General features: G+C 42.3%; 1 protein-coding gene across 1 annotated transcript in view; it reads left to right on the forward strand.

The window, feature by feature from the left end:
* The window catches only part of ANK2 (ankyrin 2), a 256841-nt gene that overhangs the window by 148074 nt on the left and 82662 nt on the right, over positions 1 to 26105 (forward strand). The window contains exons 23-24 of the mRNA XM_074950755.1: positions 6689 to 6761; positions 25734 to 25878. Of these exons, the coding sequence (XP_074806856.1) occupies positions 6689 to 6761; positions 25734 to 25878 (218 nt within the window). The remainder of the gene's footprint in view (positions 1 to 6688; positions 6762 to 25733; positions 25879 to 26105) is intronic.

The raw sequence follows: 26105 nt of genomic DNA on the forward strand, positions 1-26105 counted from the left end.
TTAAATAATATGAATTGCAGTATTAAAGAGAAGATTTATAAACACTTTTGAAATACATAACTTTGATTTAGTTATTTTGGATAAAAGATTTTTAAAAAACCCTATAATATATACGTGAGCAGTGGACTTTTCCTCCAGACATGGCAGATGCTTGAGGCATTTATCTTTGGGCTGAATCAAACATTTGTTGAACCTAAAGGTTTCTGTACAAGAAATCCTATTTCTTTTAGTGTATCTGCATACCCAATATGCAAATTCAAACAAGAGAGAAACAGTGTTTAAAAAGTCTTGTGGGCAAATTCATCCCTGGTGAACTACGCCTGACATAGATAGAGTTTGCCAGAGATGAATTTGACTCGGTCCTCAAATGCCGCTTTGGTGTATGCAGGTAATGTGGTCTCTGCATCATCTTAAAGAGATAATTTGGTTGGTTAAAGAGCTTTTGGAACTATTGCCAAAAAGGAAGGATAAATTGTGGGTGCCCCCTGCAATTGGGTTTTCCAGATGGTGAGGTTGATATTGCTAGTACAATATAACATTCAACACTGAAAAAGATACATTGCCATTACAGTCACAACAGGTATTTCATTCTTCAAGGCCCTGACTAAGATCAGTGATACAACCGAGTGCTGCACGGAGAATGTTAGACAATCCAATGCTCTATTAATATGCAAGTCACTGACATTCCCGAAGAAGAGGAATCTCCAATCCTGGTTTATATATGGAACAATTGCTTCCAAAGGCCCTTGGCCTACTGTAAATGTGCAGAGTCTCATTTCCCTCTCGTTTACATCAGAATAACACTACTGACGTGAGTGGGGCTCCCAGAATATAAGGCAATGATACTGAGAAGAGAGTCAGGTCCCCTGTGTAGAGAAGGATTGACATATATAATGGAAAGCTGGTAGCATGGAAGCACAGTTGGTTCTTATGCTACAGAACACTTGTGATTTGTTTTAAAAAAATGTTTGTCCTGCCTTCTGATTTACACTTTGCAGGTCCCAAAGTGACAAATTTAAATTGTTAAGCTGCTTCAGAGCAACAGTTAATTTGTGTACACATTTCAATGTAGTTGGTAGAAACAAATATTTTGTGATACATAAATTAGCTTTAGGTAGTGTATGATTTACCAGAGCAATACAATATCAGTGGAGCTGCCACAGAGACCACATATGCCTCAGCATTTTAAACTCCAAGTTTTATTGGGGCCATTAAGCTGTCCACAGATCCTCATCCTTTTTAAAACTGGGTGGTAATTAATGGTTCTTCATTCCATTGTTAAATATAGTGGCAACTCCAGGTAGAAGAGTTAGAGTCAGGGGAGCTATAATTGATACGTTGTAGGATGTCAGAATTAAGTAATATGTTTGTGCCAAGGAGACCCAGAAACACAACGGGGGCATTGCTGTGCAATACTGATACTCCGTCTACACATCAAAGGCAGTATTTGGCTCAATATTTGAGATATTGTGCAATGCTCAAACTTAGGGGTTTACATTTAAAATAACCAATTGCGACATGCAGCGTATAAAAAAATAAACCTGATTTTCAGATGTTTAACTCTACAGTGAAGTTTGGATGCACATGTACCGGTAAGTACAGTCTGTGTATGGACAAATGACCATTTACATACAGTATCTAGAACACTTGATCTGTATTCCTGTTGAATATGCAAAGCAGGCGCACAAATATATAGATGTATGTCTGTGGTGAAGCTTCTGAAAATCTGGTCTTACAGCCAAATTTTCAAATGCAGATGTCTAATGTTAAGTGCATACACAAGTGGCCAGATTTTCAGAGGTACTAAGCACCCAGTGAGTTTTAGAGGGAGTGGAATGTGTTCAACAACTCTAAAATATCAGGTCACTGAGGATGCTAAATATGGATTTGGGTGCCTAGCTTTAGGTTCTTTGAGCTTATATGTCTCACTAAGCATTAGGGTTGCCAACTTTCTAATGGCACAAAACCAAACACCCCTGCCCTGAGGCCCCGCCCCCACTCACTCACTCCAGCCCCCTTCCCATTGTCGCTTGCTCTCCCCCACCCTCGCTCGTTTTCACTGGGCCTGGGGCAGGAGGTTGGGGTGTGGGAGGGGGTGAGGGCTGTAGCTGGGTTCTGGGGTGGGGCCAGAAATGTGCAGTTCAGGCTGCAGGAGGGGGTTCTGGGCTGGGGGAGGGGGTTGGGGTGTGGGTTCTGGGAGAGAGTTAGGGTGTGGGAGCGGGTTCCGACATGGGGCAGGAGGCTCGGGTTGCAGGCTCTGGCTGGGCAGCACTTACCTCAGGCGGCTCACGGTTGGCGGTACAGCGTGGCTAAGGCAGGCTCCTTGCCTTCCCTGGCTCAGCACTGCTCCTAGAAGCAGCTTCCATGTCTAGCCCCTAGGTGGAGACACGGCCAGGTGACTCTGCATGGTGAGCGCTACCCGCACCCACAGGCACCGCCCCCACAGCTCCCATTCGCCACAGTTCCTGGCCAGTGGGGGCAGGGAAAGCACACGGAGCTTCCCTGATCACCCCAGCACCTAGGGGCCGGACAAGCCGGCTGCTTTCGCAGAGCTTTGCAGAGCCAGGGCAGGCAGGGAGCCTGCCTTAGCCATGCTGCACCGCCTACTGGACTTGTAACGGCCCGATCAGCAGCGCTGACCGAAGCCACCAGGGTCCCCTTTTGACTGGGCTTTCCGGTCGAAAACCAGACGCCTGGCAAACCTACTAAGTATAAATGTGGTTGTGAGTGCTAATGCTGGTGTTGTGTAAGAGTAATAAACAGACAAATATATAGGTATTGATCATGTTTATGCACCATGGCCTATGTCTCAGACTATATATTGATAAACTTAACATTGATCTGATGGGATTTTTTCCTAAGTAAAACAAATTTTAGAGACCCAATAGGCTGTCACCATATTTTGTGTCCACTTATCTGATATAACTAGATATTGGCAGGGGTACCATGTATACAGTATGCTATTACTCTTATACTATATATTAACATTCTGATTCTATTTTGGTACTTTAATTAGTTGTTGTCCTACAAACACCACTGGCCCTACCCCAGATGGGGGGCATTTTGTTTAAATAGATTATATCCCATCTTGAATTATGATTCCTTCTCCAATTAATGTTAACACTACTGAAGTGCTGAGATCCAGAAGCTGTTGGCCAGAGAATTCTAACTCTCACCTCTGTGTTGTTCTCTTGTGCTTGTCTCTTATTCCTGAGTTCAGTATGAGAACTGGGATTTGGGCCCGATGAATGAATGGTCTGTTGCATTTATTGTAGACAGAGATAAACTTCATAAGAGTTTTCATATCTGACTCTTACTTAATTTTTTTCTAGGCAGTTCCATTTTTTCTCTTTTCCTCAGAGCTCTCCCTCTCTGTTTGTTTGTTGAGTTCTTGGCTAGGTTATTCAGTGCTCATACACAGCAGCAGTACAGCATTTGGGTTACTTTCTCGTCTTTTTAACAACTGATGTACACACACAGTGCTTTGCCCATCACTTGAAGAATATACTGTCCTCCTTCTCACCTTATTCCATTTGTAGAGTGTCAGTCTTTTTGTTTATTTAGCACTTATTTCTTAATTCATTGCTTTTATTGCTACAAAGAAGGAGGTTGAGGTCACCTGCACTGCTGTGTGAGTTCAGTCTGCTTCAGCTGGCTCAGACTCCCTACTGCTGTCTGACCTTTCTAGGGGAGTGATAAAAAGAGTCAAAGAATTGGCTGAGGAATGTAATGAGTACAAAAGTGCTTGGAACACGTAACACATGCATTGAAAACCATACTTGTTAATTCCTTGAATCATGGTTAAGATGTAATTAAAGATGAATAACAGATTGCAGGCAACCAGTTTTGCCCACCCTCTGTCCTGCCCACATACAAACTGTAGGAAGGTAAATTGAAACGGATTGTCTGCAGTTAATGCATTTTAGACACTTAAACTTAGACAAATTACCAGTGTTCACAGATTCAGCAATGATGAGACGTGTTGATATGTATAGAAAAGCATCATAATAATGAATAGTGCTATCTTCTTCACTGGCTTGCTAGAAGTATGGAAATACAGCACCAGATCTGGAAGTGCTCACTCAGTTTTTACTCAGGCAAAATTGCCATTGACCTCAGTGGGAGTTTTGCCTGAGCATGAATTGAGTAGGGGCTTCAAGGTTCATCCCTCAATAAATATCACAAGAGTTATATGTTGTTTTGCTACTTCCACGTCTGGGGTTCATTTATGCTTTTTAGGGTACTGGCCAGAACTGAGAGTGAAGCAGTGGATAACTATTCCTGTGAGAGCTTCAACAGACATACTGTCTCCTGACACTCCCCTGTGTACAAAGGGGTTACGTTGGGGTGGGCAAACTTTTTGGCCCCAGGGCCATATTGGGGTTATGATATTGTATGGAGGGCCGGGTAGGGAAGGCTGTGCCTCCCCAAAGAGCCTGACCCCTGCCCCCTATCCTCCCCTCCCACTTCCCACCCCCTGACTGCCCACCTCAGAACCCCCGACCCATCCAACCCCCCCGCTCCTTTTCCCCTGACCACCCCCTCCCAGGACCCCACCCGGGGTGAAAGTAAGTCGAGTGACTTACCGGTACACTGGGGCCAGCTCGCCCCTGGAAGGGGCAGGTCTGAGCGGGTCAGAGCCAGCCCTAGCCCACCCTGTAAGGTAAATGCCCCCCCGTCTTTCTCGTCCTCACCCCCCCCCCACCAGGGTAGCAGCAGCAGTGCAGGGCTCTGGGGGCTACTTAAAGGGCCTGCGGCTCCCCTGCTTCTACTGTCCTGGTCCTTTAAATAGTCCCCGGAGCCCTGGAGTAGCGGCAGCGGAGCTCCAGCGGCTATTTAAAGGGCCGGGGTGGTAGAAGCAGGGGAGCCCCGAGCCCTTTAAATAGCCACTGGAGCCCCACAGCCGCTACCCCAGGGCTCCAGCAGCGGGGCTCTGGAGGCAACTTAAAGGGCCTGGGGCTCCAGCCACTGCTGGGTGCCCCAGGCCCTTTAAATTTCCCCCTGGGGAAGCCAGGCTGCCCCACTACGGTGCACCAGCTCTTGCCGGTACGCCATATTGGGGCGTACCGGCTTACTTTCACCTCTGACCCCACCCCTTATCCAACCCTGCTGCTCCTTGTCCCCTGACTGCCCTGATCCCTGTCCACACGCCTGCCCCTAACAGCCCCCTGGGACCTCACCCCCTATCCAGCCGCCCCAGGCTCCCTGTCCCCTGACTGTCCCGATCCCTATCATCACACCCCTGACAGGCCCCCTGGGACTCCCACGCTTATTCAACCCAGCCCTGTTCCCCGTCCCGTGACTGCCTCCCCCCCAGAACCTCTGCCCCCTGTTCCCTGCTGACTGCCCCCCGAGACCTCCTTCCCCATAACCAACCCCCCCGCTCCCAGCCCCCTTACTATGCTGCTCAGATCAGCAGGAGCTCGCAGCCAGGCCACTGCGCTGCCAGGCAGGAGCAGCGGGCCAGAGCGCTGGCAGCAAGGTGAGGCTGCGGGGAAGGAGGACAGCAGGGGAGGGGCCGAGGGCTAGCCTCCCCAGCCGGGAGCTCAAGGGCTAGGCAGGACGGTTCCGTGGGCCGGACGTGGCCCACAGGCCATAGTTTGCCCACCTCTGGGTTACATCCACTGTTACACACTTTAAGACATGAAGTGTAAACCCTCCTTCACAGATATCCAGTTCTACAGGCTGGTTGCAGAGTGGATTGTGGCCATGGAGTGGTTGTATATTAGCTAGTGCTGTTCTGACCATGGAATTCCTCTTGAATTCATTGACTTGTCATCTTGTCTCCATCTATAGAACATACCTGCTGTTCTCCACAGAACCCTTTCATGCCCCACACTCCTCACAATGCTCTCTCCTTATTGCCTTCTTCATGTCCTTGACCCACACATGACCTCATGCTAAGGTGATGCTCCCTTTGTTGAATCAGTCTCCCTCACTCTCCCAGTCTCACTCCATGGGCAAGTACCTTCTGTCTTCCTCTTTGAGTCCTTCATGCAAAGTCACTGATTCTAAAAATCTGTTTTCTAATAACCCCCATGCTCACCCTTACCTGAACTGTTGCTATCATGTATTGTCTCTGGTGGTTTTGCCTTGTATAACTAATCTTGTAAGCTGTTTGGTGCAGGTGATCTGTCTGAATTTGTGTGTGTGTAAATCGCCATGTACATTCACTCCACGATATAGGGTGATTTGTAATAATTATGAAAAGAGTAACATTAATACACATTGCTATTTCAAGTAAGAAATGCATCATATGGTCTTTCTAAATACTCTTCATCTTTTTCAGTTTAAATATTTCACATCATTCATAGCTTAATTTCCAAATGTTTTACAATAATTTCCATATGTCCCATACAACTTTCTATGGCTCTTCTGTAGACATTACCTAATTCAATTTAGAACCATCCTGGAAGCATTGATCTGAGTTACTCTACATATATCATCTATTTATATATGTGCTTTTTGTATGTTTTTTCCAGAATAAATGATCATTTGCTGTAGCACAAATAGAAAGCAAGAGCAACAATGGTAAAGATTACACCCTGAAAAATAAAATCAGAGGGAAGAGACAGCATTGTAAAATGTCTGAACAGATTGAACTGCAGCTGTTGTTGAAAATACCCTGATAAATGCCTGCTATTTTTCTTGATGCTTAACTTGAGAGATGATTATTCTGTCTCTGCAGACTGTGACTGAGAAACACAAGCTGAATGTACCTGAGACGATGACCGAGGTCCTGGATGTTTCAGATGAGGAAGGTGAGCGACTTAAATTCCCTTGTTTAGTGTCTTTTATGCCACCTACAGTATAGAATTAAGCCGCTTCAATTCTTGAAATCGTGTGCTGTTTAAAGTCCTTGATTTAATGCCTTTTTGGCTACAAGATTTGAATAGAGGCATTAAAGATGACCCCAATCCAAAAACTCTAGATCCAAATGTCTTGTATGTTTGTAATGGTCAGAACCAAATTCTGAAGACTAAACACTTCCAAACATGGGAGTTTAAAATTCATATATATAAAGCTTTTCCAAAGGTGCACTTACCCACTATAAAGAGAGGTTTGAGGCGCTGAACATTTTGGATCAGGTCCACCTGTATCAGATATGCATATCAGAGAAATAGACAGGGATCTTTGTTTAATTGGAAACATTAGGTAAAGATGCATATGTCTGAAGGAGATGAAACTGTTACCTTGAAGGCCTTTTGGCACTTGCTGACCACAGATTCATAGAGCATGACATAAAGTAACAACACACTGAGGCCATGGCACCCTTTCAGATTTAACCCCATCTGCTGACTGGAGGTGTATGTTATATCACTTAGCTTAGTCCCAAGAAAACATCTGTGAAATTTATCTGGGATTATTACCTTTGGGCAGTTTATACTGAATAGAAATAAGCAAGCTAGCTTTGGGGGATACATTTTTAATAGTTTATGAAAGAATAGTTGACAAATTTAAAATACTGTGACTTCTGGACTAATGGTGGATAGACTTACAGATTATAATAATGGTTTAGCTTCTCTTTCTTTTTCTATCTGAAATGCTGAATAATTCTATAGTAATGATATTTTATGCATGGCATATCTGCTGATTCTTATTATCTGATGGGGATTGTCCTGATTGCGAGTGCCTAAGAGATTTAGGAACCTAAATTACAATTTTAAAAGTGACTTGAAAGATTAAGTCTCATAGAAAGTCAATAGGATTTGGGCTCCTAAGTGCCTAGATACCCTTTTGAGATGGCTTTTAGGCTGCTAAATTACTTAGGCAATTTTTAAAATTTATCCTGTGTCTAATTTTGTGTGTTGAACTACAGATATTTGATTTCTTTTGTCAATTTGCCCATGCTTAACAAGACAGCAGGCCATAAATCAACAAGCATTCAAATCTGTATGCAGTCAAGAATATGTTAGGCTTCTCCGCAATGTAATCAATGCAATTATATCTCTAGGGCCTGACTCTGCCATCTCTATTCCCTTTGAGCAGCACTTTACTCCTTGAACAATCCGAATGGGACTACTCATGAGTGACAAAATAAGGCCTTTAACAATTACAGCATTATGTTTATATTTTTCTATCCCCTTTGTTCATGTAAGCTACCATTCAATCCTCTTTTAATCTGCAAAACACAGCATGGCTTTCCACTGCTGTATCTGGAGGAGCTAGTTACTGGCTATCCCCTTTTCTCAAGCTAACTTGTATGTTGTGCAGCCTTTAAACACTCTGATGATGAACGCCTCAGTGATGGGGAAGCATATAGTGGCACAGGTGCTGTTAGAAGGAGTTCTTGGAGTAAGACACAAAAACTTTTCTGTTTCTGTTTAATTTGGTTTTATGTATTTATTTTTGTGCTGAGATGATCTGAATCTGAATAATCTGGGTGCCTAATACTGATCCATGTTAAAAGAAAAGGAGTACTTGTGGCACCTTAGAGACTAACCAATTTATTTGAGCATAAGCTTTCATGAGCTACAGCTCACTTCATCGGATGCATGTTGTTACTTTTGAGAGCATGTCTGTGTGTATTTTTCTGTATGGAGAAGCCAGAAAATCTGAAGGCAATTTTACCTGTACCATTCATTATTTGACAGCACTTATTGTGGCCTTTTGGCATGACTAATTCCCTCCAGATTATTATCTTAACATTCTGGGTTTTCTTGTCACCAGCCAACAAACAGAGTTTATCAAAAAGCTAGCAGACTGGAAATCAGCTGTCTTCTACATCTCCTCTCAGGGCATAGGCGCTATACTAAGCATTTATGCCAATGCTGCCTCTGTGATCATACTGTTGATCACTGAGCAGAATGATCACAATGATTGCACTTCATGTCACCCTGCTTATAAAATCCATTCTTGGGGGCAAAAGCATTTTGGGGGTATGCAAACTTGTCGTTGTGGGTGGTGACTATAAGAGGAAATTAAAGTAGCTGGAGGCCAGAAGACAGAGACCTTTTATTACAGAGACTCAGCCTTTTCATAATTGTGGATTGTCTGTAAGAGACTAGCAATAAGGTTCTTGCAGATCTTGACCTTACCTGTATTACAGTGACAAGATATATTTCTGAATAAATAAATAAATGTGACACACTAAACCTTCTAACTTTAATCATATAGTTAAAAAGTTGAACATGACAGGAATACTTGAGCAAGTTAATATTTCAGAGCCCCACTGTGGAGCCTATTTATGGGAGGAGTTTGTTATTTGGTATTTTTCCTGTGAAGCAGTGGTTTTGTTTATGACTGTAATACTATATTAACAATATAATAATCATATATGAATAATAATTCAGATGCAATGTCCAGTGTCAATGATGTAAAATCAGAAAAGCCATCTAGTCCATTCATCTCCCTGGATTGTTTCCTGGAGGATGTTTGCTATTTTTCAGGTTTTAAATGTCTCAGTGATGGCGCGAGGCTTCCACTGTATGTGGGTCCGTTGGGCTCCCACTTGGTCTTTGGTAATTTTCACCCTGTAGTTTGTACGTTTAGCAGCAAGAGTCCTACTGGGGGTCTTTTGCTCTTGAGAATATCTGCAAGAGTTTGGTGCTGAGGGCAACATTGTTATTCACATAGAGGCAGTAGGCTCGGTATTTTGTGTTTGTATGTTAAATTGGTTTCTGTTTATTTTTAAATAAACATCATGGTTTGTATCATGTATTTTTAAGCACCGGAAATATGTGGTTGGTGTTGTATAAAACAGAGTGAAAGACGGAAATGCAGACACGTGTGATGTGATGACTCTCAGATGGGTCACCATCAATAGGTTTGGCAGAAAGAGTGAATGTTAGGCAAGATTTGAATGAAGAAAGGTAGTCATCTTTTGCATCAGAAGGCCAGGGAGTTCCAAAGTCAGGCTAGCATGGCAGAAAGTGAAGTCATGAGTGGAAGATAGAAAGTGGAATGGATAGAAAGGGAGCAGTGAGAGGGAGGCACTGAAGGAGCAAAGGGAGTGACAGATGGAAACTTTTGCAGATGATAACACTATTACATCAAAGAACAAATCCCACTACATTACCACAAAGGGCCCCGTTACATAGACCTACACAGGCAAAATATCCATTGGCATCAGTGAGTGTTTACCTGCCTCACAAGCTTGATATCAGGACCAAAGATTTTTTGTTACAACCCAGATTGAAATCAAGTATGTTGCATAATTGAATTGTAATCTAAAATAAGGAATGCTTCTTAAAGATTAATATTAGTTGCTCCATATTTATTATCATTACTATTTGTTTAGCACCAACAATATGATCAGTGCTGTACATACTACAGAAATAGAGAGACACTTTCTAGAAGTTCAGACAGATCAAGGCCCTGATCCTGGAAAGACTTACACATGTGCTTAATGTTATGTGTAATCAATGGGGCTACTCATAGCTGTAAAGTGAACCATGTGCATAAGCTTCTGCAGGACTGGGTCCTTGAAGATGAATGTTGATGAGGCAAGACATTCTAGACAACTGAGAAGAGAGATTTTTTTTTCCCTTCAGATAATTGATGAGTAATGTCATTATTACTATGCAGCCATTACTTATATGTTATTTTTGCCCCACTTAAAGTAATAATAATTATAATAAAATACTTAGCACTTATTTTAATGCTATACATGTTTAAATGTTTCCACGGACAGTAATTAATTTATGCTCAAAACTCCCTCAAGACAGAGATTTTAACTGTTGTCATCCCCGTTGTATAGATAGGGGAACTGAGGCGGAAAAGTAAAAGAACTTAAACCAAGAAACTGCAGTGAGTTTATGTCAGAGAAAGCAACTCCTAATTCTCAATTCTGTTTCCATTGGACTAGATCATGGCATCATTTTGTATTTTGACATTGATTAAATAAAGTTCATTTTTGTTTGCGGAAAGGGGATAAGAAAATATAAAAGGCCAGGGTATGATTTTTTATATGTAGAAGAAATAGTCCCAGAAATCAGCCTTAGAATAACAACACTCAAAGAGGAATAATCATTATAAAATAAACCCCTAGTGTTTACTGTCTAACAAATTACAAAAGATTCTATCCCATCTTTGCTTTAGAAATAAATTTGTGTTGTCATTGTGTCATTCTTTTAAACATCAACAAATACTAGTCATCTAAAGAAGAGGATCTTTAGAATAATGAATTTGCTAAAGTATTGCTAAAATCAGAAATAGCTTAATCATACAGGCTGAAAGTAACATATGTCCTCTACATCTATATGTACCTAATATGCATTAAATCGCTACATGTTTTAATCACTAAAGGCCAAATTGTTCCATCTGTACTCACACAGAGTAGTCCCTTACTCTCAAGTAGTCCTATGGATTTCATACTTACTCAAAGTAATAATAACCATGGGAGAGTGGGATTTCATATCCCTTCATAAACATGGATTAGTGATAGTGATTTCATGTAATCTGTAGAAGTAACTCATCATTGAAGCACAAGAAAAATGTGACTTTAGATTTCATAAAAGCTCAGAGTTAATCCATAACCTATTCTGCCAGATTCCTGATTAAAAGAAAAGTGGCTTACTAGGAATTTATAAACTGAAAATCCTATTTCTTATAAGAGAAATGCACTGATAAAAAAGGTTTCTTCATTCATTTTGTAGCATACACTAAACTTGAGTATGTGAAATATTCAAACCATTTAATGAACGTGGCCACAATATTGCCATATGCAAGAAAAGTTGACAAGAGCTAATGAGGTATTACTGTTTTGTTTAGGCACTGAAGTGGGAATCAACAACCCCGGGTTCTATCACAGGATCTGCCACTGACCTATTTGTGTGACCTTGGGGAAGTCACTTCACTTTCTTGTGCCTCGGTTTCCCCATCTGTAAATTGGGAATAGTGATACATTCCTTTGTATGGCACTTATGGATCTATGGATTGAAAGTTCTATGTAAGAGCAGTATTATTATTCATAGATTCATATATGTCAAGGACAGGAGGGACCATTGTGATCCTCTAGTTTCTAGTCTGACCTCCTGTATAATACAGGCCACAGAACTTCCCCAAAATAATTCCTTTTCAAATGAAGCATATTATTAAAAAAAAAATCTTGATTTAAAAATTGCTAGTGATAGAGAATCCACCACAACCCTTGGTAGATTCTTGAAATGGTTGATTACTCTCAATGTTAAAAATTTTCATTTGTCTAGCTTCAACATCCAGCCATTGGATTTTGTTATACCTTGGTCTGCTAGACTGAAGAGACCATTACCAAATATTTGCCCACTATTTATAAACTGTGATCTGGTCACCCCTAAACTTTCTCTTTGTTAAACTAAATAGATTGAGCTCCTTGAGTCTATTACTATAAGGCATATTTTCTAGTCCTTTAATCATTCTTATAGCCCTTCTCTGAGCTCTCTCCAATTTATCAACATCGTTCTTGAATTGTGAACACCAGAACTGGATGCACTATTCCAGCAGTAGTCACACCAGTGCCAAATATGGAGGTGAAATAACTTCTCTGCCCTTACTCAAGATTGCCCTATTTATGCATTCAAGGATTGCATTAGCCAGTTTGTCTACAGTGTTGCACTGGGAACTCATATTGAGCTGATTATCCACCATGACATCCAAATCTTTTTCTGAGTCACTGCTTCCCAGGATAGAGTCCCTCATCCTGCAAGTATAGCCTACACTCTCTGTTCCCAGATGTATACATTTACAGTTAACCATATTAAAACACATTGTTTACTTTAGCCCAGTTTACCAAGTGATCCAGATAGCTCTGTATCAATGATGTATACTTTTCATTATTTACCAGTCCTCCAATCTTTGTGTCATCTGCAAACTTTATCAATGATGATTTTATGTACTCTTGCAGGTCATTGATAAAAATGTTAAATGTCCGAGGGTCAAGAACTGATCCCTGTGGGAACCCACTAGAAGCTCAGTGATGATTCCCTGTACAATTACGTTTTGAGACCTATTAGTTAGCCAATTTTAATCCAATTAATATATGCCATGTTAATTTTGTGTTTTAGTTTTTTTATCAAAATGTCGTGTGGTATCCAAGTCAAATGCCTTGCAGAAATCTAAGTATATTACATCAACACAATTACCTTTATATATCAAACTTATATTCACATCAGAAATTGAAATAATCAAACGTTAGTTTGATTATGACATGATTATTATAATTATATAATAAAATGCTGTAGGTATATTCTTTGTTCAAAATACATTATGGCTGCACCTGCCTGGAATTGCGTTGTGATAAACATATTGAAAGGTTGCCTAGTACCTTCTATAACCTTTTCTGTAAACAATGCTAAAATGCTGCTTTGTAGCTTCTTCTCAAGAATGTTCCTCACTGAATCACATCAGATATTCAAGTGCCTTCTATAGCAGCATTAAAGTAATGGGAGTATTATTTGGTTATGTGTAGGCTTGGCAGAATTAGATTTTTACTTTTTTATCATAGTGTTTATTTTAAGCAGTTTTTTTCTATCACTCATTTAAATTTTCAAAGTTGTGGGAAATTGTGGAATGGGTCAGACATTGGGGAGGGTCAGACAAAAATTGCTTAAAGACCGTAGATACTGAGATTCAAATAATTAAAGCTTTAAAACACAACTTCTCACATCAAAATATACAGAATACATATCCTTAAACTCTGATAAGTTCTCAAGCAGTATTTTTCTTAGTTTGCCTATCTGTAAATTTTGATTATCAGTACTGGAAATATTTTTTCAACCGTTTTTGTGTGTGTGGAGAAATGACATGTACTAATAGAAATCTAATTTTCCAAGCCTAGTTAATGTGTGTGAGAAAGAAGTTGAGCAGACTAGTCAGGGCTAAATTCACTGCTGACATAAGAGCACACAACTCCAATGGAGTTGTGTATTACGTAGTGGAAAACATAGGGCCTTCCAAAATTATCTAATAGCAGGAGGTGGAGGATGTAAAATCTTGGTTAGAATGAAGAAACACAATTTATAAATACTTCATTATACTTTAAAGCCACATGGCCAAATTCTGCTGTCGCATTATACCAGTGTAAATCCAGAAAACCTGCACTGAAATGAATGCACTTACCCTGGATTTCCTATTTTATAACTGAGAACAAGATTTGGCTTTCTGTATGTAGCCAAGTATGGATGACTTACAGAAGCAGGTCAAAAGCCTCAATGAGAAAGAGAGAGAGAAATGTACATTCATAGGAAGTATTTGGTAAGTATATCAAAGCTAATTCCTAAAATCTTATTGACAGGAAGGGAACAATAATACAATAATACCTTTCTTCTGTGCATGCTGTGATAGGCATGGGAAACCAGCAGAGAAATTTAGCCAATATCTCCCCCTCATTTCAAAATGATCTCCATACTCTAGATTTCACACTCTAGCTGTGAAAGAAAAAATGGTTAGCTATTAAATGATCTCTTGCTTGGGCCTATTGAGACAGAGCTATTTGTGTTAAAGTGCAGTACTCTGTATAAATGGCGTTGTTGGGTTCCATGTTTGTAGTCTCTTAATGACTTCCAAGTAAAATGATTTTTTTTTCTAAGTGCCAGAACAAACTCAGTTGTAAATTTGAAAGTCAGGATGGATTCTTTCTGGATGACGCACTGTCAGCGATAAAGATTCTGCCGTCAGAATTTTTTTTGACATGTGAAGCAGATGATCTCACTCTCTTCCATAGTTACATTGGCTCTGCATTGCTAAGACAAGCCAAAAATAATAACTAGATCTGGTTGAAAAATTTCAATTGAAACTTTTTTTTCTGACAGAAAATGACATTTGTCAGGAAAATAGAAACCTTCCCTGACCATCTTTAGTAATAACCATATATGTTGGCCAGTAAAATCAGCAGGCATGACTCAAAACACAAGAAACACATTGATTGCATAAGAAAGTGTCTGTTTTCCGTAGCTGTTTTGCAGGGCAAAAACTCACTTTCAAGCCAAGAATGATTACTCTACTCTTTCGCAAATGGTCTCATCTTCATTCAGTGGAAAAGGTAGCAATAAGAAAAGGCTGGAGAATGATTAAGAGGCACTTATGACATATACCTTTAAAATCATTGTAACAGATGACCTTACCAGCAATTCTGAAAATGGAATTCTTTTTTCCACAGGATCTAGCAGGACCTGATTATATATTAACATAACTGTTTATTGAAGCAACTGTTTGTAGATGGCCTAGTTCTTTTTCTTTCTAAACCAAGATCAGAACATTACAGGAAGGGGCATGATTTCTGTTGAGTCTTACCCATCTGAACAACATCTTTGAAACCCATCTTTAAAGAACAGTAGCTGTCCGAAATTATTTCCACTCTCCACAAGCTTTAGAGTGTACTTTCTTATCTTTCCTGCATGGCTATTCACATGTTGTTTTTACATTGACATTAATAATCTTAATTAATGACAGATTCTCTGGATGCTAACAGTGCCATAAGTCATTAACAGTTAATGTAAATCCCACAAGTCATTAGAACATGGTCCCTGTGTTGAAATAGAGTGTCATGGATGTTTTTCCTTTACTCTCCTGTGAATGAAGCTTTCAGAGCACATATTAGCATGTAACATTTTTTTTTATTAAGGCAAAGTTACAATAAGACATTGACATACTACATCACACATTACTTATTCAGGATCAGGTTCATATTCAAAGAAGCTGGCTGAAGATATTGGCTTGCTGGCTGGGGAGCTCTCTTCCTTTGAGTACGCTAAAAAGGGTGACCACATTTCTAAATACCTATCCCCTTTTTGGTGCTTCTCTTGTGTAGTACTTAAAGAAAGGGGTTGAGTGAAAGACAGACATGCATTTATCTATCCTCTTGAACTTAGAAGGACAAATGATGCAATACTTTGTACCACTGAGCTCAAGGCAAAGAACCATTTCTTTCCTTCCACCCTAGTACCCACAAAATCTCTGTCAGTGAAAGTATTTGGGTTATAGATGGCCTGGTTAATCCAAGCTGTCTCCACTCAGTGGCTGGCATGAGTTCCTCATGTTATGATAAAATTTCTTGTTTTGTGGATAAAATCAATGAGATTTGGAGTGAGCTGTTTCCATCCATACAGGCAGAGCAACATTCTGGTGGGACGTATCTTCTCTCAGTGACCCTTTTCCCTAGGTGAAAGAAGACATTTCTTCTTCAAGTCTTTTTAAGACATTCCCTGCCCAAAATCTGTGTTTAGGATCTGTTCTGTCTCTCCTCTGGGAGTCACGCAAAGGAGTTACTGACACCTGAGGCTTCTACTGACTGACTGCCCAAGGGGAGGAGAGGCGGGAACAGGCATGGGATCCAACTTGTAGAATAGGAACTTTTGGTGCTTGGGAGCAACTTACATGAGCTCTCTTCTGTTGGCAGCCCCCTGCTGTAGCACTTCATTCCCTTTTTGGCATTGTACAGTAGACCTACTTTGGATTTGTCAGCCTGCCAGTCAGTCAGCATCCATTACTTATCAAAGCTTCTGTGGCATGGAGGGTTGTGAATATTTTATTCTGGTTCACATCCTAAAGAGGCAGTGTTTATTCTCTGTCAGGTGACAGCTTGGCCACCTGCCAAATACTAGAATTCACTTTACAGTGGTCTAATTCAGGAGAAGACACATTTCAGTCATCCTCCTCGTCCCAGAATCCCGGGAGGGCAGATTAGGGCTAGTGCACTTGATTACCCTCTTCTCACCAGACAGTAGGGGCACGTGCAGACTTTCATTTGCTCCATTTCCTATCTTTCTGTAAGTGCTTTTCTGAGTGACATATAGCTGACATGATGTGATGTGCATCCACAATCAAGTAGCTGTAGAATATCTGGGGTTTCAACTGGCTGAAGATGCAAAAATCTACAGCTGTGTTATGGCACTTATATTCATTAGCTAAACCCATTGTAGTGCAGATAATTGTTTAATGGGTGTAATACACTGAGTGGAGCATTGACTCTGGGGAATCAAAGGTTTCCAAGCAGATTCTCAGGGGGTGATCTTTAATATATTTGCCATTAAAGATACTTCAGAGTTGAATAAAAAATTCATACTTGCCTTAGCTGCCTCGTCTCCACCTGTTACTTCTAAGATGCACAGTCCACATAGGGAGCTGTACAGCATCCTGTGGACCTTACCAATATATAGCAAGGGAAGACAATGTTTTTGGCAAACTAACATAAGTGTATTCAGCTTTAAGAGCTTACATTAAAAACAGTTTTTGGCAGCTTTTTGCACAGCCCCCTTTCTCTTTTTTAATTTATCCCTTTGGCCTTCTTTGATGAAAATATTATGGGAAAATGACTGGAAGAACAGTTCTTCGGCAATTGTTTTCCACAGTACAGTTATGTTGCTGGGAGGGGACTGTGATGAGTTAGAGCTTTCCTATTGCATTAAAAGTAATACCATATCCCCCAAATCAGCTGATTTATAGAGAGAATTTCCAGGGTAGCATGGAGAAAATTTCACAGAGCCCCAATCCTGGCTGAAGATGTGGGCATAATGACCAGAGTACCATAATGAAAATGCATTCCAAGCTGATCTGGCTTGTTTTAAAAGCCTTAATTAAATGCTTCTCCCAGAGCCATAAATCCCAAACTAAGAACTGTATGTGGCTTCCCAAATTCTGCTCTCTGTATCATGATATATTGCACTCAGTGTCTTTCATTTGAGGATCTCAAAGTGCTTTTTTGTTGGTTAACTGATTTAAGCCACACTTCGAGGTAGGAAAGTATCCACCCCCATTTTAGAGTTACATATAAGGAGGGTCAGTGTAATTAGGTAATTTGCCCTATCACTCAGTAAGTCATTAGAAGAATTAGGAATTAAAATATAGGAGCCCATTCCCAGTCTCCTATAACAGTTACACAGTATTGCCTCCATGTTCAGCCGGGCTTGCCAGAGAAGGACAGAGAACTATGGTCTCTACACACTCTCTTTTCAGTCTGTTCACTGATAACCACATTATAATGGTGTCTGAACATGTGAAATCACCAGAATAAAAATTATTTTTGTTTTAATAAGACCCACAAGTTATTAGCAAACATTTTACTTTTTATTCTAGCCCAACCAAGCACCAAATCTAGTCCCAAAGCACTGTCAAGATGTTTCCCCTACTGTTTATAGAAACTGCCTTAGCAACTTGAAATTGAAATCTGTTGCCTTATTTTTTAAAAAGAATTGTGATATTGCGGGTTTACACTCCTGTTGTTATAGGGTTATTCAAAAATGGTAGGCTGTAAGCATGACTTTTTGTTGAAAATAGGAAATTGAATATATGTTCACAAAACACAGAACTATCAGAATGATTATGACAGAGTATTATTGGCTTAGACAAAGAGATTACTTTTTTACTTAACTCCTGTTTGAAAGCAGTTTCATGTGGCTGTAACAGGGGTGGGCAAACTTTCTGGCCCGAGAGACACATCTGGGTAGTGAAATTGTATGCAGAGTTATGAATGTAGGGCTGTGGCAGGGGGTTGGGGTGCGGGAGGGAGTGTGAGGTGTGGGAGAGGGTCCAGTGTGCAGGAAGAGGCTCAGGGCAAGGGGCTGGAGCGGTTTGGAGTGCAGAAGGGGGCTCAGGGCAGGGTGTGGGGTGCCGGAGGGGTTCGGAAGTGGCCAGCATGTCCGACAGTGGCTCCTCGTTGTGTGGTAGGGCAGGCAGCTCCGCCGTGCGCTGCCCTCGCCTATGGGTACCACCCCTGAAGCTCCCATTGGCCGTGGTTCCCTATTCCCGGCCAATGGGAGCTGCGGGGGGTGGTGCCTGCAGGCGAAGGCCATGCATGGAGCCCTCTGCCCCGCCTCCCTACGGGCCCCAGGGACGTGGTGCCGGCTGCTTCCGAGAGTGGTGAGGGGCCAGGGCAGGCAGGAAGCCTGCCTTAGCCCTGCTGTGCCATGGGGCTGGGCGGTAGTTTGCTCTCACCTGGGCTATAACAATGGTTGGCAATGGGATTTCCCCTCATTCCTCCACCACCATCAGGCTCTGGACAGACAGAAATCTCCTAGGAACTGCATTTTGAGAGCTGACCTTTGCACCTAATGTGACATGCCCCTTTATCACCATGATGTCAACTCTTCACCACTTTTAATAACACTAAGCACACAGGCACAAGTATCTACTGCTGGCTTCTCTTCATAGGCTAAGCCAGCTACCCTCCTACTCCTCCACTGTGGTAGGGTGTCTCTCTGCAAGTCCTGGGGGGAGTTCATCAGACTGCTAGTATTATTATAATTATGTATTATTTTATTAATTTGTAATTAAATAGTGTTCAGAGGCCTCAGTCAGAATGGGGGTCTTACTGGATTAGTCATGATCAAGTGCATCTGCTGATTGTAACAGTATTGATCTCATGTGCGGAGAGAGAATCTCTCAAGTAATCAGGGCCACAATTTAGGGCCTCAGCTGTGAAAGCTGACCCACTGAACTCCTCCTACAAGTTAATAGGCAGCCAGCACAGATCATGAAGCAGCAGTGTCAACTGGTCAGTGCATCATGATTTGCTTAATAAGTGGTGTAAATTAAATGTCGTTAATTTGACAGTAACATGATGGCACAACTTAATAGAAAATGCTGGTAGGTCAGATTAATCATTTCTAACATGATAAAAGAGGGCAGTTTTTATACGGCTACAAAACTACCGTCTGAGATGATTTTTCTGTGGAAATGCACTCATGGTCACCTGAACATCAAGCTCTCCTGAGTCTGTCTTTTTGTATGTTTTTGTGTATCACAATTAGACATCAGTCCTGATCGTGGCCCATGGGTGGTGTTATATATATTAATAATACTGATGTGTAAGATGGAATGTCTGTTTATTACATACAGTTAAGTAACTCTCTTTGCATACCTGTAATCCTCCTGCCATGAATTAACACATTCAGGTAATCTCAACTGTATGAGAAATTGCTTTAAGTTAAACTATAGACTGTAGTTAGATATGATAAATTAAATAATTTTTATTTGCTTATACTCTAGGCCACAGTATTCTTTCATTGTTATTAAGGGCATATCTACACTGTCCCACAGTTCCAACACCAGACTATGGGGTGTGTGAATAGCAATACGCACTAAAATACTGTGCAGTAGCTCCCCCATATGGTGCTGTGGGCATAAACAAAAAGGTTCCTAGTTCTCATTAATGTAGTCCTGTTTGAAGAGGACTACTTTAATGCGAATTAAGAACCTTTTCTTTCATGCCCGCAGCATCCACACAGGGGAATTACAGCACAGAACTTTGGTTTCTATTGCTATTCACACACCCATAGTCTGGCTGTTGGAACACTGGAACACAGTAGACCTGCCCTTGGTGTTGTGATAAAAGAGATGGGATGACTCAAGGGATTGGTCATGGTGCCTTGCCCCTCAAGGTCACTGCTTCAAGGATAGGCTAGGTCAGCTGTTCATTGGCCATTGTGAAATGTGTTAATGGTCTCATTATAGTTCACAGTGTACAGATGTCCACCCTAAACAATTAGAACTAATTGGTACCACTGTTGGTAGTTGCAGCTCAGACACCAAAGTTTGAATGAATATGGAGATGGGTCATATTTTGGAAAGGATGCTAGGGGGATGAAAGCTGGTAAGGTTTTGCCTTTGTTTCCGTTATGGATGGAATGCTTGGCATGATTGTAAGTTTTTAGTTTATTTGAAAAATCATTTGAAATTCCTTTTAAACGGGTTTCCCTTGATATCTTCCAAGGTTTAAATAAGTCCTGTGGTTTATATTGTCACATTCTCAGGAAGCATTGTTTGACAAAAGACCGGAAATATGCAACAATTAAATGCATTCTCTTGTTTTCTGTGAAACAATGCCCAGACTCTTTTTCTTTCAGTATTACAGATGGCGTTTTAAAAGACTTTGTAGTTACCCTTTAAAGATTTAGGTGTGCATATAGATTAGATGGAGATAGACAGATTATAAAAACGCTGATTTTATTTGTTTTTGGATGTCAGATTTTCAAATTTCAGAGTAACAGCCGTGTTAGTCTGTATTCGTAAAAAGAAAAAAGAAAAGGAGTACTTGTGGCACCTTGGAGACTAACCAGTTTATTTGAGCATGAGCTTTCGTGAGCTACAGCTCACTTCATCGGATGCATAGCATATCGTGGAAACTGCAGAAGACATTATATACACACAGAGACCATGAAACAAAACTTCCTCCCACCCCACTCTCCTGCTGGTAACAGCTTATCTAAAGTGATCATCAGGGAGGGCCATTTCCAGCACAAATCCAGGTTTTCTCACCCTTCCCCCCCCCCCCCCCCCACAGACACACATACAAACTCACTCTCCTGCTGGTAATAGCCCATCCCTCTTTGAAACCTCTCTTTATAATGCGCATGATAATCAAGGTGGGTCATTTCCAGCACTAATCCAGGTTTTCTCACCACCACCCCCCCCCACACACACACCCCCCTCCAAAAACCACACACACAAACTCACTCTCCTGCTGGCAATAGCTCATCTTACAATGTGCACAGCAATAATCCAAGTTTAACCAGAACGTCTTGGGGGGGGGGGGGTTTGTAGGAATAAAAAAAGGGGAGATAGGCTACCTTGCATAATGACTTAGCCACTCCCAGTCTCTATTCAACCTGGATTTGTGCTGGAAATGGCCCTCCCTGATGATCACTTTAGATAAGCTGTTACCAGCAGGACAGTGGGGTGGGAGGAAGTTTTGTTTCATGGTCTCTGTGTGTATATAATGTCTTCTGCAGTTTCCACGATATGCTATGCATCCGATGAAGTGAGCTGTAGCTCACGAAAGCTCATGCTCAAATAAACTGGTTAGTCTCTAAGGTGCCACAAGTACTCCTTTAAATTTTAATTTTCAAATGTTTTTATTTAACAGCTGGAAATAATGCTTGACCAAGCTAGAAAAGTTCAACTGAAATCAAACGTTAAGCTCTTTATGAAAACAAATACCAGCATTTCTGTATTTATGATTAAGCAGTGTTCATTTAGCCTGCTGTCCTAGTTAAATCGAGCAGAAAAGTTGACACATTATCTCGAGGATAGATGTTAACAATAATACATTGTCACTATATTTTCCTCTCTTCTTTGCCTTTGTTAAACTAATCAGATTTGCATATTTGGACTGCATATCATAGAGGCAGCCAAACTAAGGCCACATGGCAACTTCACTGAGCTCAAAGAAAATTTGCAGAATACAGCGCGCATAAGAGTGCTGTCTCCTTTGATATTAAGTTGTAGTCTCTGGAATGCTGCAGTGCTGCTTCTCGAGCTGAGCAAATTAAGGTGGAGTATCACAGCTAGGACTGGTAATTTTTGCCAGCATTAGAGTTGCCGTCTGCTTCATTTGATGCCAGTGCAGCTCTGAAATGAGAAAACTTGGAAACTTCTGCAATTTGTAGACTGGTATTATTGGTGAGGGCAACATGGTGGATCTCTGTGGCCTGCATTTAACACACAGGGACACAATGTAGTCATGGAATACCACACTAAGGAGTTGGGAAAGAGGATAGAAAGATGTCAGGTTAAATGAGTATCTTCACTGAGGCTGGCAGAAACCATTCTCTCCAGTATGGAGATGGATCACACTGGAAATTTATAAAAAAATGGGGAGAAACTTCCACGTGTCACATAGCGTTGTGAGTTCAATTATGGTGATTCTCTTGAGAAAAACAAGTTATTACTTCATGCATGCATTCTGTGTGAGGGACCCTACTTTCTACACCTCATTTGGTCCCAAAAGCACAAATTTGTTCACCTTCAGGACATGGTGTAAGGTCCATCTGTTTACCCAGCCTTTGGGAGAGAAATGGGCATGGTAATGGCCAATACTTGTGGTAAGGGGGGCTAATTTAGGTTTTGATTTCACCTTCGGTGAACTATTTTTTATGATGAGTAGTTGCTCCTGGTTCATTTTTCCACCGCCTGTGTGATTGTATTTCCAATTTATGGCAAATGGGCATGGAGCTTCTGAGTATCAGTTACCGTGTTTTAAAAATTTGAATCTTACGGGTGACCATGCAAGGATGCTTGTTGTCAGGACTGACACAATGTCCTTTGGAGTGCAGTTTGAATGTCTGAGAATTCAAATGAGGACTGACTTGTACCTGTCAGGCACAGGGCCAAAAAATGTACGTTTCTGAGTTGAAACCAACAGTTTGCAATCAAAAGAGAAATTGTCTCAGCATCCACTGTCAGTCCAAGCATCTAATGTAGCTGTGGATAAAGGAACTGTCACACTGTCTGGAGTGGCTTACGACCCTGAGTGCCTATTTTAGGGCAGACTGTCAGAAGCAGGGCCGACAACCCAAACTAGTGGTATGTTCTATGATTAGACTTCACCAAGCCAGTAACCAATGTGAACTCCCAGAGTACTACGTAATGGAGTCACAGACAGTCCCCTTAAACATGCCAGACTATCTGGCCACCCAGGAAAGCTGGACTATGTGATAAATGGTCACTTACACCAAAAATCACAAAATATTCTGGTTTCATCCAGTCCCAAGAGACAAATCACTCACCTGGGTAGATTTGCATCCTAGACCTCACTCCAAAGACAATGCTGGTAACCCATTCTATAGTAAACTAACTAAAAGTTAGATAAGAAAAAGGAATGAGAGTTACTGAGAGGTTAAAGCAGGTAAAAATATATGTACAGGTGAGTCATAGTCTGTAACAGTAGTCCCCAAACTGTGGGGCACCCCCATGGGGGGCACACAAGAGGGTCAGGGCCAGCCCCCATGGTGGGGGAGGGCAGGAAAGAAGCACCTCGCTTCCAGCCCTTCTCTGCCCTCAGATCAGCTATACCCCTAGCCTCGCTCCTCTGCTAACCCTGGTCAGTCCCCAGTCCTGTTCTGCCTCCAGGTCCAGCTCCTCCCTCCCTCTTCCTCCCCAGCCCAGCTCTGACCCCAGCTGTTGCTCCACTCCGCCTCCTGGGCAGGTCTGCCTCTCGTCCCAGCTCCTCCCCCATCTCCAGTTCCACCCCCAGCTCTGCCTTCAGCTGCTGAGGAAGCCTTGGCTGTTCAGTCATGGGGGAGGTGGGCATGGATGGATTCCATTACTGGGAAGGAAGGGTGCAAAAGTTTGAGCACCATTGGTCTATAATTTCAAAAGGTCTCGGAGATGTAGTAGTCTCCCAGTTTCCCAAAAGTTCTATTAGGGCTACATAAAGGAATTCTGGAATATCTGTCTTCTTGTTCAGTTATTCTGCCCTGTTAGAATCCAAACAGTTCAGAGATGAATAATTTTTTCCTGTGTCTCATAGAAAAACAACTTGACAAGGTCTAACTAAGTGTGCTCTTTCTTTGATGATGGAGAGAAGGGAATGCATTTAGGGTCTTTGATCTCTGATCATGATACATAATGACCATTTGCTTTGCAAAGCGCAATAATTAGCACCTTCCTGTTACTGTCCTTCATTTGCATTACACGGCTTCTTTCTGTTTGATGAGTCACTTAGGTATAGGGTATATACAATGTCAATGTGTGATACTACATTCTGACAGTATTCAGATTAGTGATAACTACGCATGCAACATCCCATTAGTTTTCATGAGGTTTAAACACCAAACACATTTGAATGTATTTAACAACCACTTTGATCTATACCAGGGGTGGGCAAACTTTTTGGCCCGAGGGCCACACTGGGTTTGCAAAACTGTATGGAGGGCCGGGTAGGGAAGGCTGAGCCTCCCCAAACAGCCTGGACCCCGCCCCCCTCAGAACCTCCAACCCATCCAACCCCCCTGCTCCTTGTCCCCTGACCGCCCCCTCCTGGGACCTCCCGCCGCTAACTGCCCCCCCGGGACCCCACTCCCTGTCCAACCCCCCTGTTCCCCATTCCCTCACTGCCCCGACCCCTATCCACACCCCCGCCCCCTGACAGGCTCCCCCCGGGACCCCACCCGGTATCCAACCCGCCCTGTTCCCTGAGTGCCCTGACCCCTATCCACACCCCCGCTCCCTGACAGGCCCCCTCAGGACCCCACCCCGTATCCAACCTGCCCTGCTCCCTGAGTGCCTTGACCCCATCCACACGCCCACCAACCCCCCTCCGGGACTCCCATGCCTATCCAACCCTCCCTGTCCCCTGACTGCCCCCCCCCAGAACCTCCGCCCCATCCGACCGTCCCCTGCTCCCTGTCCCCTGACTGCCCCCTGGGACTCCCTGCCCCTTATCCAAACCCCTCCCCCCACCCCCTTACGATGCTGCTCAGAGCAGCAGGAGCTCGCAGCCCCACTGGAGCCAGCCACGCCGCCCGCACTGACCGGGAGGAGCGGCGGGCCAGAGTGCTGGCGGCGCGGTGGCGGCGCTGCAGGGGAGGGACCGGGGGCTAGCCTCCCCAGCCGGGAGCTCAGGGGCCGGGCAGGGTGGTCCCACAGGCTGGATGTGGCCCACAGTCCATCGTTTGCCCACCTCTGATCTATACCAATACACAAGTGAATTGGCCTGGCCTCCAGCTGTGAGTGTGTCAGTTTGTAGCTGACACCTACCATCTTGGTAGCCGGCTGGCATCAGCGTTACAGGAACCAAACTAAAAGATAATCTACAGAATGATACAGAAATTAGTCCTTCAGAAAATCTGTGCAATGGCAAAAGATGGAGGACAAAAACTGATTGCTTACTCATCTTGATTTTGATGTGGACTTTATCCTGCTTGATGTGCCGGTTTTGTCAGTGTATATTAATTGCTCGTAATTTGCAGTGTGGTGTGTGTGGGAATTACCTTCCAGTTATTTGTGCCATCCCGCTGACATGCTACCCCAATCTGTAAATAATGTGGGACTTGTGAGTTTACTGATCCGTGTGGGTTGTGTTTGTGTTTTGTTTCAAGGTGATGACACAATGACTGGAGATGGAGGAGAATACCTTAGGCCAGAGGACTTGAAAGAGCTAGGTGATGACTCTTTGCCCAGCAGCCAGTTCCTAGATGGTATGAACTATCTAAGGTACAGCTTGGAGGGAGGCCGATCTGACAGGTATTTTACCTGAAAATTATATGCTTGTATGATGAGTTAGAGCATAATTTTGTTGAATAGTTAAGCTCTCTGCACAGACCTTCTCAATGTCTTTAATTCAAATTAGCTATGTGATACGCCTATTCTCTCTCATTTCTATAATTATTGTCACTTCTTAGAAGAAAGGAGTAGTCAAAAGAAAGTCATGAGAAGAAAACTACCAGGGACCAAATATATTTGGTACTGGG

This window comes from Natator depressus, chromosome 4 (assembly GCF_965152275.1).
Source record: "Natator depressus isolate rNatDep1 chromosome 4, rNatDep2.hap1, whole genome shotgun sequence".
NCBI classification, from domain to species: domain Eukaryota; kingdom Metazoa; phylum Chordata; order Testudines; family Cheloniidae; genus Natator; species Natator depressus.